This window comes from Bos mutus, chromosome 6 (genome assembly GCF_027580195.1).
Source record: "Bos mutus isolate GX-2022 chromosome 6, NWIPB_WYAK_1.1, whole genome shotgun sequence".
In the NCBI taxonomy this organism is placed as follows: Eukaryota; Metazoa; Chordata; class Mammalia; order Artiodactyla; family Bovidae; genus Bos; species Bos mutus.
This window is the reverse complement of record NC_091622.1, coordinates 35,905,154-35,925,348: the sequence shown is the minus strand read 5'-3', so window position 1 is coordinate 35,925,348 and position 20,195 is coordinate 35,905,154. Positions and strand designations below refer to the sequence as shown.

Genomic DNA, 20,195 nt, shown 5'->3' with positions numbered 1-20,195 from the left:
TTCATTAAAACAAGTGCAGTCTGACTTGGGCATAAGAACTTTAATATCTTGAACTCCACATCCCAATGATTTGAGATGACCTAATAGTGGTACCTAGGAATCTAAATAAATTAATATATACACACATACCAAACCCACACCTTTTCCAAACACTATACAAGTCACATAAGAAGTTGTTAGGAAATAAACAGGCAAGAATATGTCTGTCTTGGCATAACTCTAGAATCTCTTTAAAATTCATAAAGATAAGAGAGATCAAATCTGCCCTCTGATTGCTTCCTTGTCTAATAAGGAGGAGAAAAAAATTCCCAAATCAACCAGGTAAGAACACTGGAGTGGATAACTACTCCCTTCTCCAGGGGATCTTCCCATCCTTGGGATCAAACCCTGGTCTTCTGCACTGCAGGCAGATTCTTTACCATCTGAGCCACCAAAGAAGCTCTATTAGATCCAAATTTATACTAATTAGTGCTTCTTCTAATTCTTTTCTCTTCCTCCTTATTATACCACCTGATATCAACACCACTCCTCATCCCCCTGATCTTTGTTGATGAAAATGCTCCAAATGGCCCACCCAGGCCCCAGCTGTGTCACATAGCTGAAGCACAATGAACAATGTGGTCAGAGAGTAGGTGGGGGTAGAAAACTGGAATTCAGACTTTTGTGACTAGTGGAATTAAAGTAGAATTAAGTGTGACTAGTAGATTAATTAGAATTAATTCCACTGCCACTGCCCAGAGGAAAAAGGACTTGTTGCCATCACTAACTTCCTTCCTTTTCTGTGTTCTATCAGCCTGGGAAGTCCCCAAACACAGTGCCCAAGGCTTATTTAACCTCAGACACCTAACACTATGCTTAGTGTATTACAGGTGGCCAATAAATGGAGGCTGATTAAAACAAATGAAGGAAGAAGTAAAATGTATGTTCATACCTTCACCTTTAGTGGCAAGACACTTCTTAAATCACAGACTGCTTTGCACATATTAACTGACTAACATTATTTCGACTGAAATAAATAGAAAATCTCAGATGTTCACATGGCCAAGCTCTCTCCAGTCCCACGCCCACACAGAAACTCAAATAGGAACATTTCTTATTTAGTCTTTTCCTCTGGGTAGTCAAAAAATCATCATTGGTTATGTACTGTATTAATCTTCCAATGCAGCACACCATTAGAATAGTTTTGTTTTTTTTTTTACTGCTTAGTAAGTGAAAGGAGGGGAAAAAAGCCCAATCTGGACCACTTACTCTCCAGTTGATGACACACTGCTGACTTGGGATACGTGGGCACTGCTGAAAAAGAAGCAAAAGAAAGGACATCAGATTAAGCAGAGCACCAGAGCCTGTGAACAAAACCTATGAGGGGATCCTGGGCTGGAAGTATTAGCCAGGCCCTGAGCAACCCTCATATGACAGTTTATCACCCACTGACAGATGCTGGTTTCTCTTATCTAGATTAGAGATGGCCCTGGGTGGTTACTTCCAAACAGCATTTTTTTCTCCATTTTAAGATGTCCATGACAGATAATTTAAAAAGTGATCTTGGAAAAACCATCTCTACCTCTCAGACTACTGCCATGGTCCTAAGTCCAGGGTCTTCTTCTTTTCCGAAATGTTAATTGCAGCTGACTGCTTTTCTGTTTCTAGCTCCCCCAGCCCAAGTCCATCTCTCCTGCCCATTCCCTTCAGACCTACAGACAGGAGCATCTTCTTAAAACTGCTCTAAACATTGGGCAGGGGTGGTGGGGGGCAGAGAACGGGGAACAAACACTGTTTTCTCCAGGACTCTCCCTGAGCCACCTCTTCTGCCTAAGTTCCTCACGATGGAAAAACACCTTGAGTTCCATAACGTTTCATCTTGCAGCTAAGTCGCTTCAGTTGTGTACCACTCTGTGCGACCCCAGAGACGGCAGCCCACCAGGCTCCCCCGTCCATGGGACTTTCCAGGCAAGAGTACTGGAGTGGGTTGCCATTTCCTTCTCCAACGTTTCATCTTAACACTTAATTAATTAACACCTAATGCCCTTCTATCGAGCATTTATAAACTTCCTCATTTTTCTCATTTTCTCCAAATCCTGAATTCTTTGAAAGTATTGAAAAGTAGTAAAAGAAAAAAAAATAGTCAATATAAAGCGGAACAGTGAAACGATAGAATACCATCTGATTTGCACCTTGGCACAGGGAGGTGCAGGCTGGTGGCTGCTCTAACTGCACCAGTGGCAGTACTTTCTCACATTCTGCCCTGTGGTGCTTACTTGCCTTGTAAATCAAGGTTCAAAAGTATCAAATTAAAAAAAAATCTTTTGTGCAATGCAAACTACCGTTTTGCCTAACAAATCTAATAGTTCTCCCACTTTCAAGTCCCTCTTTGTAAAAGACACCTGAAGAGAATACAAACTGCTAGTAGCAAGATCAATATTCATGGCTGCCTTTCAATCATTCTGGGCATTCTCATTTATACTACAGAATTTTCAGCATATGAATGTGTTGCTTCTTCCATATGCATCTCATCTCTTTCCATTTAGACTCTAAGTGCCTCAAGGGACTCTGTAACATTTCTCATTTTCTTTCATGACACTACATACCACCAGCACCATACCCAATACAGTAGTCATTATCCTAGAGGTGATCAACAGACACTCACTCTTCCGCCTCAGAGAATCCCTTTAGCTAAAGCTCTTTGTCATAGCCACACACCACCACAAATCCCAGAAAACCTGTACAAAAAATGCTATTGTGTAGTTATGAGAAACTTAGGAGAAGAACCTTCGTTAATAAATGAATGAACAAACAAACATACCCTAATGATTGCTGAGTGCTCACTATGTTTCAGACATTGTGCTAAGTATTGTTTACACAGCTTTTCTCATTTACTGTTTACAATAACCCCATGAAGTAGGTAGGGACAGTTGTTTTCTTTTCCCTATTTTCAAATGAAGAGGTTAGAGAGGTTAAGTAACTCACTCACAGTCACAGAGTCAAGAAGTAGATGAGCTGGAATTTGAACCAAAAGAGTTTTAGCTTAAGAGTCTAAGCTCCTAATCACTATACTAGACTTTCAGTCCATCACTCACTAGAAGAAACACTCACTACAGTCATCTTCGTATATGGAAGCATGGACTTAGGTATTTAACTTTGCTTTTAATTACAACGATTTCTGTCTCACAATGTCTGCTATTCACAGAGGTTTCCAGGTTACATAACCAATAATAAATCCTTTGCTGCTCTCTGCCCTCAGCTGGAACGGGCAGTCCTGACTTCTGATGCTTTGTGGCTCACCCTCTGTAAATTAAACACTGTATAATTTACTCCTGTACTCCACTTCTCATGCAGTTACACAACCTTGCTTTTGGGAGCAGTGGCCAATGTGAATAATGACTCTGGGAGAACCCAGAGGAGGGCAAAAGAATACAGATCTGCTAAGATACTAAAAACACGACAAAGACATGTAAGTACAGTCAGCCAATCAGCCAGCCATGCCATCTCAGAAGGAAGATACATTTCCTCTCCTTCCTTCTATACACTTTTGATCTGATCTTCTTTTTGCTTTTAAGCACATAATGATATTTTGATATTCCTTTTTGGTGAGCAGGAAGGAGAAGATGAAAAATTGTGGGGAAGAAACAGAGAAGGGAATGACAACAAACGGGACCAGGTCCTGAGATTCGTAACTCTCTGAGTAGGTGCTTTTCAAGCTCTAACGTGCATCAGAATCACCTGGGATCCTGTTCACACACAGGTTCTGATTTAGTAAGTCTAGGTGGAGGGAAGGGGAAGCTGGGATTTTGCATTTTTAACAAATTCCCCAGTGATCATGATGCTGTTGATTCGTGGAAGACATTGATTAACAAGGTTCCAAATCCTTGCAACTAAAATTCATTAAAACTTCAATGATCTAGATATCACAACCACTATATTTTTTAATTAAAAAATTTTTAATTAATTTTTTTAATTGAAGGATAATTGCTTTACAGAATTTTGCTGTTTTCTGTCAAACCTCAACATGAATCAGCCATAGGTATACATATTGGCTTCTGAAACTCCCTCCCAACTCCCTCCCCACCCCACCCCTCTAGGTTGATACAGCGCCCCTGTTTGAGTTTCCTAAGCCATACAGCAAATTCCTGTTGGTTATCTATTTTACACATGGTAATGTATTTTTAAACATTCTAAGTGCTTTAGATACGATTTGGAAAACTTACTCTGTTAATAAAAGGCCATACATCAAAATTTTCCTCAGAGCTTAAAGAAAAATGACCCGAGCCATCTAAATCAGTCTTAAAGAGCCTTTCTCAGGATGCAAAATAAATGAATAAATCAATAATAAGACTTAGTAATTAAATCATATTGATTTTTGTTAATACACTTCTCTTAGGTCAAATTTATAAAAATTTATATTTTTGTGTTTCTGTAATAGGCCTTTGGAATTTTTTGATATTACTTAACATGTCCATACTTCCAGGCTTTTTTAAAACAGAATTTTTCTAAAGAAAATATTCTGAAAAGAGAATGTTATCCACTGGGAATCAGAAAAGAGAGGTTCCGGTCCTGAATCTGTAGTGAATTAGCGGCAATCATAGTCAGATTATTGGTTAGCTTGGCTGCTTTGGGATGGTTTCTTCATACAGAAAATGAAAGCCTTGGCTAGTGATCTCTGTGATTTTCTTCGAGCTATAAAAGTTAATAAGACGATCTCAGTTTCAAGTTTATTGCCCCAAAGTCTAAAACATTACAAAAGGTTATAACTGCATATTTAGTTTTATGACGGTGTCAGTCACAGTTAAGGTTTATCAGATTCCAAAATGGCTTTGGTCAGGTATCCAATCATGTCTACAGTTTCTGTGGGATATGCTTAACAAGTTACGAATATATAATGGCAGAAATAGGGACTGCTTCCATTGTTATAATTGGCTCACAGAGGTAATTTTAAGACACTAACAAAAAGGCAATAAGCAAATAAGCTAAAGTGAAAGACTTCCATCTACATGTTTTTTATCTCCTGCAGAGAGCTAAGAATAATGAACTTTATTGTTATTGTTTATTGCTATTGTTTATTATTGTTTATTTTCATTATTGTTTATTGTTATTATTTATCGTTCATTTTATTGTTTATTGTCATTGTTTATTGTTATCATTTATTGTTCATTATCAGTCAAGGGTTCATTCAGAGCCCTTGACTGATTTGCTAAGAAAATCTTTTATTTATGCAATATAAATACTTGAATATGGAAGAGTTCATTTCCTAATGTTGATGAAGGGATTATTCAAAACTAAATAAATAAGCACATGTGCAAATCCAGCATTATGGTCAATTTCATTACCCAAGTCTACTTAAGTGATAGTGCGAGTCAATGTTCTCCTGGTATGGTCATTCAAAACAGATAGTAAGTCTACTCTGAAATATATTCTATGACATAGTTAAATATATTTATTCTTTATTTCTATTAGCAAAACATTCTTGAGATATGATTATACTCAGAAATATTAGTCTATAAAATTTACATGTGATAAGATGCACAGAACACTTGTTGACAAGTGATTCATTAATTGGATCTTTTGACTTGAAATAAAGAAAACTTCCAAATCTCTGAAACCAGATATCTTGAACAAGCATGTGTTCTCTTTTTCTGTCTGTCCTTTAACTTCACTATGTTCTCTTTTCTAGGGGGTGTAAAATCCTGCCCATAAGATATTGTTTTAATGGGAACCATTAGGTCTAACAGAATTATCCTTTTCCTCTAGAAATAATACTTATATTCTCTCAAATTTTTTTAATGAGTAAGAATTTAAAAGACAATTACGTGATGTCTGTTTCAACTTAAGGATGAAGATCCTGTAACTAGTCATCAAAATAAAATGAAACTTTTAATTTGCTTATTTAACAGAATACAGTATTTTTAGTATCATCTGAAAATACTAAAAGTTGATACACAGTATCAACATCATAATTACAGCATTATTTCCTCGTAACTGTATAATGGATTTCTAAATTATTTCCATGATTTTAATTCAATTTTCTACAGTGTCTTATATTAAAACAAATACACTAATTCCTCAATATTTATTCCCTTTGCTTTAACTTTTAGTTATGATTAGCATATGCAGAAATTTAAAGGAGCATTTATAGATATTTAGATTTGACAAAAATCACATCACTATTTTGTGTTATAGGATTTTTAAAAAGCCTCATTTTTAAAAAATTATATACTGTGCATACAATACAGAACATAAGCTGAAAACATACTACTGAGTCACCGGATGTGACTCAGGAAAAGGAAAATATTTATCCTCACATTTTTTTTACTGAAACACACACAACCTAGTCCTTTAAATTTAGGGCTGATTTGAAGGAAAAAATTATTCTTCAATTTAAATTTTGACTCTATATTAAATATTTTCTAATATTAAACAGAGCCAATCAAAACGTCAAAATACCTTTTGTACAGCTCCTTCCAGGCCCTAATTATTGGGTTTTCCATTTTATATATTTATTTTTTTTCCTCCAGCTTTTATTTTTTATGTATTTAAAAATTTTTATATTATTATTATTTTTTTTACAATATTGTATTGGTTTTGCCATACATCAACATGCATCTGCCATGGGTGTACACGTGTTCCGCATCCTGAACCCCCCTCCCTCTTCCCTCCCCATACCATCCCTCTGGGTCATCCCAGTGCACCAGCCCCAAGCTTCCTGTATCCTGCATCGAACATGTTTTGCATAAAAAGAAATTAAGAGTCTTTTCTCTTTTTTAGTTTATAGACTAAGGTCTTTATAAAGCAAAATTAAGAAATGAAAAGAGAGGCCACTATATATTCTATACCCATTTATAGATGAGGAAATTGACATTCCAAGAGGTTCAGTACCTCACGCAACTTTACACAGCTCTGATTCTATCTCATGTAATGGGCTTTAGACATGTCCTTAATAATAGACCTAATCTTGGTCTCAAATAATGCTACTATTCACATAAATCTTTGACTACACATCTATTTATTTTCTTAGAGTTAAAACAGACTACTAAAAGTACTTTTTGGATTCGTGTGGAAATTTTCTTCTCAAAATTTATGCATTCCAGAAAACTTTTAATTTCATCTATTTTCATGTTTATTAGCATAAAATGGCATGAAGCATTCTACAGTCTTTCAAAAACTACCATATCCCTCACAGCAAACTTCATTTCTGATTACTAGTATTGTTCAGTTTTTTTTTTTTCCACGTTTACCAGAGGTTTTCTATTTTATTCTTTTCATTTTTATCTTTACTCTCAAAGAACAAGTTCCTGGATTCAAGTTTCAGTTCTGCTTTTTTTGTTTTATTACTATTAAATCCTTTCGGGTTTCCAAGAGGTTGCTTTTCTTCCTTTTTATAACTTCTTATTCTGAAGGTGTAGCTGCTCATTTATTTTCAATCTTTTTAAGAAGGTACCTCTTAAAAAGAGCTTAGATCTCATTCCACAGATTTTGATATGTACATTTCCCCTTTTTCTTCCAGTTTGTACTTGAAATTTTTATTTCCTATTGGAAATTCTTCCTCCCTTTAGGAGAGTTTCCATGGGTTGATTGGAAACTTTTTGTTATTAATTATACTGTGGTTAGAAGATATGACTGCTAGTATCTCTACTTTTCAAGAATCTTTAGAGATAGCTGAGTAATTTCTTAGGAAGCAGCAGAAATGCCTAAGCCCTATTTGTAGGTTGCAAACTTTAGTGAATGTGATGCTTCCTTATTTTAAATCTTACTAATTTTATTGAATTCTCAGTGCTATTTTATAAATTTTGTTTGTTATAGACATATAGTGGTATGTATAAGTTTGATACTTCAAATGTGTTTGCATGTTTATCTCGGTTAAGAGTTTAAATTTATATGACTTACCACAATATTGCAAAGTAATTAGACTCCAACTAAAATAAATTAATTAAAAAAATAAAAAAATTATATGATGATGCAAAGTTATTTTATACATACTTATTATTTATAACCTTTATAGTTTTAGTATGAATTTTACCCAATAAAGTAAGTCTAGGTTTGTCCTATTTAATGGATCTGGCTTTAAACTTTAGTTGTTTTGATATTGCTATTGCTATCTGTTTTCTCTCTATCCATACTTATCAAATAAATCCTATATTATTAATCTTCCTGTGCTATTTTGTTTTAGGTATAACTCTTTTGAACAAAACAGTTCAAGTAGTCATTTAAAAAAAGCATTTTTAGCTATTATCAAAGCATTTAATATACTTACACAGTTGTAACTGAAATATTTGTTCCAGCTTTGCATTTTGATTTATGTTTTATAAGTTTGGAGCTCTCTTTTCCTTTGATTTCTGTCTCTGCTCTTCTGAGGTGATTGGGGATATAGGAGTCCTATGCACAATTCTAGTTGTTGTCTCTCATACCCAAACATCTATAACTATCAAAACTGAAACAAAAACCCAAACAACAGGATGGGGAACACGTGTATACCTGTGGCGGATTCATTTTGATATATGGCAAAATCAATACAATATTGTAAAGTTAAAAATAAAATTAAATTAAAAAAAAAAAAAAAAAAAAAGCCTGTGCTCTGGGACAACCAGAGAGATAGGGTGGAGAGGGATTTGGGAGGGGCTTTCAGGATGGGGCAGGGGGAAACATGAATACCTGTGGCTGATTCATGTTGATGTATGGCAAATCCATCACAATATTGTAAGGTAATTATTCCCCAATTAAAATAAATTACTTAATTTAAATAAATAAACAGTGAAAACAAAAATAAAAAACAATCAACCAGAAAAGCCCCCTACAACTCCTGACTCCTGCTTCTACTCTCTGACCTTCCTTGCAAGAAATTGAGAATTTCATCACTGTCTTTGATCCTCCACTAATGATTATAATCAGGTTTCTACTTCTTAATTAAAAAATATTTTTTTAGATTCACCTCACATTTAGCTGGGTATATAATAAATAATAAAATGTCTCTTGTTTAGTCATGCCCAACTCTTTACAATCCCATGGACCGTATAGACTGCCAGGCTCCTCTGTTTATGGGATTTCCCAGGCAAGAATACTGGAGTGGATTGTCATTCCCTTCTCCAGGGGATCTTCCCGAACCAGGAATTGAACCTGGGTCTCCTGCATTCCAGGCAGATTCTTTATCAGCTGAGCCACCAGGGAAGCCGGTAACTAGGTATATATGGACACTGATTTCCATTTCTATTAATAGAAGTATGCATTCTTCTAAGGGTTTGATCCCTGGGTCAGGAAGATCCCATGGAGAAGTAAATGGCAACCGACTCCAGTATTCTTGCCTGGAAAATTTCATGGGCAGAGGAGCCTGGAGGGCTACAGTCTGTGGGATTGCAAACAGTCGGATATTGCTGAGCCTGAACAGATATACTTCTAATAAGAGAAGTATATATTAACTTCTATTTCTATTAGTATGGTTTCCTTCTTAGAATCATAATTTTCAGGTTGGCTTTCCAATCTCTGATTTTCATATCTAACATAATTTCTCTCATAGTTTTTTTTTTTTTCTTTTATCCTTTTCTTCATTTTGGAAGAACTTCTCAAGTTTCTCTCTCATCATGAACTTGATTTATTTCAAATACTCTCTGCTCTTTACTGCCTTGCAAAGTTTTAACAATATCTGCAAATACATTTCTAGGCTACCCTTTCCCTCATTTCAGCTGTTCTGTATCTCTAGCCTTTTAATTCTAAACTTATTCTCCCCTTACAGGTTCCTACTCATGTTTGAAAGAGGTTGGTTATATCCTTGAGCATTTTTGAGAACAGCAGTAGCAAATACTACTTCCCAAGTTTTCCTCTGAATCATATAAAAAGCAATCCTCTGAAATCTGTTTCTACTCTGAGTCCTCAGAGCAAATCATCCTTTCTCTTAGTTTGTAATTTCTCTTAATAGGTCCCAAATAGTTCTATCTGCTTAGTGGTTCATAAGGGGAAACAATCAACTCAGGCAGAGCCCTTATCAAAAACCTGGCTGGGCATATTGTTCTGAGTTTACTTCACTGTCCCTTGGCTATGGGCAGATGCTTCTCTTGGATGTACACTTTAAAAGCCAGGACATGAGTCTACCCTTGGACAATCTACAATGCATATTTGAGTGGACTTGCTGTTTGGACTTGTGGTCCAATTTATGATTAAGCTGGAGAATCAGAAACAAATTTGTACTTTGTCTTTGAGCAGTGTACACTTGAAAGAATGCATTAAATCCAATAATCTCCCTTTCTCAAATGCCTTTGTTAGGTAACTGAGCACCTCAGGGGGATGCCCCCTCCTCTCTATTGTTTTGTGGACTTAATGTTCTAGTCTCTAAATAGGAGATGAAAAAGAATACACAACTCAGATCTGGATGGTTCAGAAAATAAGTTTGTGTTCAGCTGGGGGAAATGTCACTTGCTTTTCTGGTCAGCAGTAAACACTGGAAGGAATCCAAGTCAGTGTTTTTGCCTTCCTTCTCTCTTTGTGGTTACTGTGTTGTTCAGATGGTGCAATATGAAGTTTGCAAGGCCAGAGAACATTTCTCAGTCCATCCTCATTGATGGTGTGATCTTTGACAAATGTTTTTCTTCTTTATCACTGTGATAACACTGTCTCTAGTTTTGGTCTTTATAGCAAAAGTAACTGCGGTTTTGCACTGTTGAACTTTAATATCAAACTTTTTGTTTGATATTGGAATGCATTCTTAAATGTGGCTATGTTATACATCATTTTAATGTGCATTTATTGCTTTATATTATTTGTAATGACTTATTACTTGCTGTTTATTTTATATTTATTTTAGACCAGGAAATTATGCTAGACAAAAAGTGAATTCAAGCAATTTTCTTGTTTGAGTACAAAAATGGGTCATAGAGCAGCGGAGACAACCCACAACATCAACATTTAGCCCAGGCACTGCTACTGAATGTGTAATGCAGTGGTGGTTCAAGAAGTTTTGCAAAGGAGACGAGACATTTGAAGATGAGGAGTGCAGTGGTTGGTCATCAGAAGTTGACCACAACCAACTGAGAGCATACACAGAAGAACTATACAAAAAAGGTCTTAATGACCTGGATAACCACGATGGTGATCACTCGCCTAGAGCCAGACATCCTGGAGTGTGAAATCAAACAGGTCTTAGGAAGCATCACTATGAACAAAGCTAGTGGAAGCAATGGAATTCCAGCTGAGCTATTTCAGATCTTAAAAGACGATGCTGTGAAAGTGCTGCACTCAATATGCCAGCAAATTTGGAAAACTCAGCAGTGGCCACAGGACTGGAAAAGTCAGTTTTCATTCCAATCCCAAAGAAGGGCAATGCCAAACAATGTTTAAACTACCACACAATTGAACTCTTTTCACATGCTAGCAAGGTAATGCTAAAAGTCCTTCAAGCTAGGCTTCAATAGTATGTGAATTGAGAACTTTCAGATGCACAAGCTAGATTTTGAAAAGGCAGAGGAACCAGAGATCAAACTGCCAACACCCACTGCATCATAGAAAAAGCAAGAGAATTCCAGAAAAACATCTACTTCTGTTTCATTGACTACGCTAAAAGCCTATGACTGGGTGGATTACAACAAACTGCTGAAAATTCTTGAGGAGATGGGAATACCTGACCTGAGAAGCCTGTATGCATGTCAAGAAGCAACAGTCAGAACCAGACATGGAACAACGGACTGGTTGGAAATTGGCAAAGGAATACATCAAAGCTTTATATTATCATCCTGCTTATTTAACTTATATGCAGAGCACATCATGGGAAATGCCAGGTTGGATCAATCACAAGCAGGAATCAAGATTGCCAGGAGAAATATCAATAACCTCAGATATGCAGATGACACCATTCTAACGGCAGAAAGTGAAGATGAACTAAAGAGCCTCTTGATAAAGATGAAAGAGGAGAGTGAAAAAGCTGGCTTAAAACTCAGCATTCAAAAAATTAAGATCATGGCATCTGGTTCTTTCACTTCATGGCAAATAGGAAAATAATGGAAACAGTGACACACGTTATTTCCTTGAGTTCCAACATCACTGCAGATGGTGACTGCAGCCATGAAATTAAAAGATGGTGGCTCCTTGGAAGAAAGCTATTACAAACCTAGACAACATATTCAAAAGCAGAGACATCACTTTGCCAATAAAGGTCTATCTAGTCAAAGGTATGGTTTTTCCAGTAGTCATGTATGGATATGAGAGCTGGACCATAAAGAAGGCTGAGCACTGAAGAATTGGTGCTTTTGAACTGTGGTGTTGGAGAAGACTCTTGAGAGTCCCTTGGATTGCAAGGAGATCTAACTAATCAATCCTAAGTTGAAGCTCCAATACTTTGGCCACCTAGTGAAGAGCCAACTCACTAGAAAAGACCCTGATGCTGGGAAAGATTGAAGGCAGGGGGATAAGGGGACATCAGAGGATGAGATGGTTGGACGGCATCACCAACTCAATGGACATGAATTTGAGCAAACTCCAGGGGATAGGGAGAGACAGAAAAGCCTGGCATGCTGCAGTCCATGTGGTCTCAAAGATTCAGACATGACTGAGTGACTGAACAATAACAACTGAGAGCATCACTGAAGCTGAGCCTCTTACAATTACATGAGAAGTTGCTGAAGGACTCAATGTTGACCATTCTATGGTCATTTGGCATTTGAAGCAAACTGGAAAGACGGAAAAGCTCGATAAGCTGGTGCCTTATGAGCTGACTGAAAATCAAAAGAATTGTCATTTTGAAGTGTTCTCTTTTCTTATTCTACACAACAACAATGAACCATTTCTCGATTGGATTGTGACATGCAATGAAAAGTGGATTTTATATGACAACTGGCAACGATCAGCTCAGTGGTTGGATCAAGAAGAAGCTCCAAAGCGCTTCCCAAGGCCGAACTTGTACCAAAAAAGATCATGGTCACTGTTTGGTGGTTTGCTGCTGTTCTGATCCACTACAGCTTTCTGAATCCCAGTGAAACCACTACATCTGAGAAGTATGCTCAGCAAATCGATGAGATACACTGAAAACTGCAATGCCTGCAGCTGACACTGGTCAACAGAAAGGGCCCAGTTCTTCTGCACGACAACTCCCCACTGCAAGTTGCACAAGTAACACTTCAGAAGTTCAACAAATTGGTCTATGACGTTTTACCTTGTCCGCCATATTCACCTGACCTTTCACCAACCACCACTTCTTCAAGCATCTTGACAACTTTCTGCAGGGAAAATGCTTCCACAACCAACAGGATGCAGAAAATGATTTCCAAGAGTTCACAAAATCATGGATTTTTATGCTACAGGAATAAACAAACTTATTTCCCATTGGCAAAAACGTGTTGATTGTAATGGTTCCTATTTTGATTAATAAAGATATCCTTGAGCCTAGTTATAATGATTTAAAATTCACAGTCCTAAACTGCAATTACATTTGCACCATCCTAATCTAAATGTCCTCAAGGTTAATCCATATTGTGCATGTGTCAAAAGTTCCTTCCTTTTTAAAGGCTGAATAATACTCCACGGTAAGGATATTCTGCACTTTGTTTATCCATTAACTCACTGTTGAACATTTAACTCATTGATGGACATTATCTTCTACCTTTTGGCTATTGTGAATAATACTACTATGACTATGAGTGCACAAACATCACTTTTGGACCTTACTTCCAGTTCTTTTGAGTATATACCCAGAAATGGAACTACTGGGTCATATGGTAATTCTAAGTTCAATTTTTTGAGGACTCACCATAACTAATTTCAATAGTGGCTGTACTATTTTACATTTCAACCAGGAATGCACAAGTGTTTCAGTGTCTTGTCATCTTCACCAATACTGGCTATTACTATTTTTTTATAGTAGCCATCCTAAAGGGTATGAAGTGGTATCTCACTGTAGATTTGATCTGTATTTTGCTGATGATTGGGGGCTTCCCTGATAGCTCAGTTGGTAAAGAATCTGCTTGCAATGCAGGAGACCCCAGTTCAATTCCTGGGTTGGGAAGATCCACTGGAAAAGGGAAAGGCTACCCACTTCAGTATTCTTGGGCTTCCCTTGTGGCTCAGCTGGTAAAGAATCTGCCTGCAATGAGGGAAACCTGGGTTCAGTCCTTGGGTTGGGAAGATTCCCTGGAGAAGGGAAAGACTACTCACTCCAATATTCTGGCCTGGAGAATTCCATGGACTTGATAGTCCATGGGGTTGCAAAGAGTCGGACACGACTGAGCGACTTTCACTTTTACTTTGCTGATGATTAATGTTGTGGAGCAGCTTTTCATGTGATGATTGGCCATTTGTATATGTTCTTCGGAGAAATGCCTATTCAAGTCTTTAACCCATTTTCTAATTTGGTTATTTTTGTTGCTGAGTTTTAAGAGTTCTCTATCTGTTCTAGATATTAATTCCTTATCAGATACATGATTTGCAAATATTTCCTCCCATTTTGTGAGTTGGCTTTTTATTCTGTTGACAGTGTGGTTTTTTAAATCACAAAATTAAAAAAATTTAAAGAAGTCCAATTTGTCAATTTTTTTCCTTTTTCCTGTGCCTTTGGTGTTACATCTAAGAAATCATTGCCAAATTCAATGTCACATAGCTTTTGGCTGATGTTTTCGTCTAAGAATTGTATAGTTTTAACTCTCACATGTAGATCTTTGATCTACTTTGAGTTAATTTTTGTATATGGTGTTAGGTAAGGGTTCAACTTGATGCTTTTGCGTGTGGATATTCAGTTTTCTCAGGACTATTTTTTTTGAAAAGACTGCTGTATGGCACTTTTTGAAAATATGAAAAAACAGCCCTCTTGAGACTCAGGGTCTTGGCCAGTGAGATCCTGGCATCTCTAATGAGTTCCACATACTTCATACTATAAAGATAGTATTAACAAAGAACAGAAAAATAACAAATGCTGACAAGAATGTGAAAAAACAGTACTCTTGTGTATTACTAGTGGAAATGTACTTAAAAATGCTTAAGGTGGTAAAATTTATATTATGTGTATTTTATCACAATTAAAAACTTTTAAACTGTTAAAATGGCAAATTTTATTTCTATTTTACCACCAAGAAAAAAAGGAAACAGCTCCATAAGCAGAGGTGATGTACCTCAATTTAGAGATACTGTTCTAGTCAAAATGGACAGGAAAAAACAATTTTAAGTAAACAGTTATCTGGGTCTAAAGACACCCAAAATACCTAGCTGACTTTATCATCTTGGGTGAAACATCAAGCAGATAATTAAATAAACAACCTGCTTATTTGTTCTACCTTCTAGTTAGTAACCTGAAATAGTCTTATGAACAAATAAAATGTCTGGTAATATACTTCTCCAAGTTATCACATTGAATAATGATAATTTTAAGCATTATATTATGCTTAGAAAAATAAACTATTAACAATTTAATAAATATTACCACATACACCGTCCCCCCCACAAAATCACAAACAGAAATTCTAGCACAAGGTGCTGGAAAAGTAACCCCCCCTGAAGCTGTCTGTTGTTGTTTAGTCACTAAGTTGTGTTTGACCCTTTTTTTTTTTTTTGCAGCCCCATGGACTGTAGCCTACCAGGCTCCTATGTGGGTTGCCATTTCCTTCTCCAGGGGTTCATCTTGACCTGGGGATCAAACCCATGTATTCTGCATTGGCAGGCAGATTCTTTATCATGATCAACCCAGGAAGCCCAATAATAAGAAATTTTTACCTTAAAATGATAATTTAGAAAACATGTATTATGCTTAAGGAGAAAAGTAAATGATTAAAAATTTAATAAATGTTACTCCCCCATATCACAAACATTGAAATTCTAGCACAGCACAAGTTGTGTGGAAAAGCCCCCAGAAGCTATTAAAGGTGAGTTAGAAAGAATTTTTCTGCATATCAAGATAAGAGTGGTATAATTTCCAAATCTCTGCATATCAAGATAAGAGTGGTATAATTTCCAGATCTCATCCAGTGTCTATTTAAATCTGAATTTATCCAAAGCTAAATTTTTTTCTTCAACATAAATTCTGCAGTTAGAAGACTTTCATAAAATTGATGCTTCCTGGAATCTAGGAATAAAAACAAAATCCTAAATATTGAGTTTGTGTACCAAACAACTAGTTTAGAAATAAATCTAACTGATGTTCCTGACTCAGGAAAACAAGAAAACATCTGAAATTCTGAAACTGACCCTAAGCAATTCCAAACCTGCTAAAATAGTAATTTAGCTTCAATCTGCACCATGAGTATTAAAACTAGGGCTGAAATAGATAACAACTGTTAATTTAAGGGTTTCAGTGAAGCACAATATGAGAAGGGGAGAGCAGAGGAGGATCAAGATGCTAAAAAACAAGTGTTAGGTAAGTGAGGAGCCAACATTTAGAGGCCAGGTGAGCTGTTTAGATCCTACCACATAAGACTGATTATAGGTATGCAGTCTTTGAAGCATATAGTCAGGATTTTGCTAAGGCACAGGCAAAGATGGGTTCTAGGTATGTGCATAATCCAGGAATTTGTAAAAAAGAAGGAATTCATGGGTCAAAGTTGGGTGGGATGGGATGAAGACAGGACCTGACCATAGCCCCTAAGGAAGGTGAAGGCAGTGAAGGGAGATGTAAGCAGGTACAGATGAGGAGGAACAGAAAGCGGAGATCAAGCACTCTACTCCTAGTGGAAATGACCAAAGAAACCAAAACCTGGGCTTGTGGATGCTGAAGACTTCGATAAATAGAACTACCCACAGATCCCAATCAGATCTGACTGGACATTACCAAAAGAATTCAAACAACAGGCTGCATGTGGCCCAGAGAACACCTACTCCAAGTTGCTTTCACACTAATCTGAGCAGTTGAGGTAAGGGTTCCTTTTCTGGGATTCCAGCCTAGACTAGGAAATAAGTCAGAGTATGGGCGTCTTTGCCAAGTATGTTCTGTACCTTTAGTGTACAGGTCTGTGTTTATTTTGCAGCAAACCCTTCACTAAGGGTTTGGCATAGACTGTCCCTTTCTTTCATTTCCTTAATCACTTCAACAGGGCAGGTAATCTCTAATAAGCACCTGGGGAACAATGACACCTACTGTTTGAGCTACTGTAGCTGCAATTAAAAAAAAAAAATCACTGCAGATGGTGACTGCAACCATGAAATTAAAACACTCTGGCTCCTTGAAAGGAAAGCTATGACAAACTGAGACAGTATATTGAAAAGCAGAGACATCATTTTGCCAACAAAGGTCCATATAGTAAAAACTATGGTTTTTCTGATAGTCACATATGGATTTAAGAGTTGGACCATAAAGAAGGCTCAGTGTTGAAGAATTGATGCTTTCAAACTGTGATGCTAGAGAAGAGTCGTGAGAGTCCCTTCCTTGGACCGCAAGGAGATCAAACCAGTCAATCCTAAAGGAAATAAATCCTGAATACTCATTGGAAGGACTGATGCTGAAGCTCCAATACTTTGGCCACGTGATGCAAAGTGCTGACTCATTGGAAAAGACACTGATGCTGGGAAAGATTGAAGGCAGGAGGAGAAGGGGGCAGCAGAGGATGAGATGGTTATATAGTATCAATTCAATGGACATGAATTTGAGCAAACTCGAGGGGACACTGAAGGACAGAGGAGCCTGGCGTGCTATAGTCCATGGGGTCACAAAGAGTCAGACAGGACTTAGCAAGTGAATACCAAGCTGCAATCAACTTGCCACATGGGGACAGTGACAGGTGTAGATTTGTAGCTACTATTTCTTTCTTTTGCAAAAAAGGACAAATGGTTCTATGGTGAGTTAGGTTAGGCTGGAGAAGTACTGGAGTTAGACAAGACAATTCTTATCAGAGAAAATTATTAACCCAGAATGAGAATATCTGAGTGTATGTCTATTTATAAAAGTCCCACCTTACTACAGAAAGGCTTGAAGACAATGGAAATGTCCAGTAGATTAACAAGTGGTTTAGCCATGATTGTTAGAAGAGCAATTGCAGAAACTGCAGTTCTACAAGGTGAAAGGTAGAGCAAGGTAACAAATGAAATGGCCCCTCTCATTCTCTGTCCTTGTATTCCACCACCTTCCCCCAGCCACAGGGAAGTCCTGGAACCTCCACTAGTGCACTATAGCCTCTCAATCTGCTCTTCATTTCTACTCTAGATTCTCTCTTGTTGTAGATAATGCATCTTGTGTCCACTGCAATGGCTGGATGCCAATCTAATCTCTTGTATCTGAGTTCCTTTATGGATCATCTATTCTCCTTCCTCTGAAATGGGAGGCCTGCTTTGCCTTTATCTTCCCTCTGTTCTGACCTGGTCTACCTGAAGACTGCCCACTCCCAAACTTGCAGCCACTGAGATGTGCTGTTCTACTTCATGTTAGACCTTTCAGAACAAACCACCAAATGGAATAGCCTACCATTAAATACCCATCCCCACTACCGGGCTGCTTGTGGTTGAACGAACTTTTGGTGAATACACATCTTAGATGTATCTCATCTCTTGATTTGGCCTTTTCCTCCTCTGAAAAAGCTAACCAATCAATACTGTTGATATACAATATTTAGTATTCAATACCCCTAGCCAGGGAAGACACCATTTTGCAACTACCAGTCATGTTTTACTTTTTAAAGGCACAGAAAAAATTATTTTGGATTTAAAAGAGCCAATTTAGTTTTTCAACATGTTAACAAATCTTTATGAAATTCATTAGTCATAAATAATGCCCCTTTCCTAACACTGCAGCAAAGGAATTATAATAAAGTGGAGAGAAGGGAATGGAAGACAGGACGCTAGAAAAATTTATTTAAATATATTTAAAACATTTAAGCATTCATTTGCTCTTGTTTGAGGTAGTACAAAAAAAGTGCACTGATTTATAAATTAAATTATCAGTGGACATGTTAATGGTTCTAGTCCAAAAATCTAGAAGAATCTAATCATAATGAATAATCACATAACATTTTTTCTACTTGAATTCTGCATGCTAGAATAACCCAGGAAAAGTCAAGCTCAAACCAGCCATGAAAATAATTTGGAAAAAAAGATTCATGTTTTATCAACAGATTCTTCCTGCTTCATGTCAAGTAGGCAAAAAACAATCTAAATTAGCTTGGACCAATCTAATTCTTATATAATTTCAAAGATTACCATGTAATGTTTTTCAGCAAAGGAAGCTACATTTGAAAATTTTAATTTTGGGCCAAATAATTGCTAGTTTTGCATTTATGAAGTATCTCCACTGAGTTTAAATTCCCCTCATGTGACAAGAATGCCTGTTGGAATGTTTCCTTTTTCTACAACTTTACCTGTACTGTAAATGTGGGCAGTATGCATGTCCCCCCACCACTTCCATCATATTCTAGTTTTTATTACTCTTCATATCCAAAGGCCAAATAGGGTCTATCATGAGTTCAATAAATATGTTAACTTTCTTTACATTCTTTTGCTTTCATTTTGGCAGTACAGAATTTCTTTTTTAAGACTACAGTATTACTCTAGGTAATTACAAAACTTACACTATAAAACACAATAATATGTATCTGAGGACTTATGATTTTTATAACCCCATTTTCCCCACCTGCTTTTTAAAAGAGTGGTAAAAAATAAAATTCAGTACTATGCAAAACACAGATTGATGCTACCCAGAGTAATAAAAATAAGACAAATCAGAGAATAGTTCTCATTAGTCATCAGGATCTGGTGCTACAGTCTTCTGTACTGTTTAGAACTTAATTTCCATTAATATATGATAATCATTTTCTTGATATTACTGTGTGTATTTACATAATGAATACTAGCATCCCTGTGTACCCAGCAACATCCTCATGGGTTTATAGCAATTGCACAGTCAAGATAGCTTATAAACCAGAATGTGCTAGTTTGGCTGGCAGGAAACCAGAATGAATCAAATGGACCACCATGCTGTCTCAAACTGATATCCCAAATGTTCCCTCTCTTGCCACAAAGTGACTACACAACATGCTTCAAGTCTCTAAAGGGCAGAACACTACTATAAACCAGTTACTTGGTCAAGCCTGATGTCCTACGACACACTTCAGAACTATGATGGTTGAATTAAAATCCAACTCTAAGACTATTTTTTTTTAAATTTTATTTTATTTTTAAACTTTACAATATTGTATTAGTTTTGCCCAACATCGAAATGAATCCGCCACAGGTATACCCGTGCTCCCCATCCTGAACCCTCCTCCCTCCTCCCTCCCCATACCCTCCCTCTGGGCCGTCCCAGTGCACCAGCCCCAAGCATC

The 20,195-nt window shown here is 36.9% G+C and overlaps 1 protein-coding gene across 1 annotated transcript in view; it reads right to left on the bottom strand.

Moving 5' to 3' along the window:
* FAM13A (family with sequence similarity 13 member A) overlaps positions 1-20,195 on the bottom strand; it is a 311,477-nt gene that overhangs the window by 65,295 nt on the left and 225,987 nt on the right. The window contains 1 exon segment of the mRNA XM_070372152.1: positions 1,249-1,293. Coding sequence (XP_070228253.1) covers positions 1,249-1,293 — 45 coding nt within the window.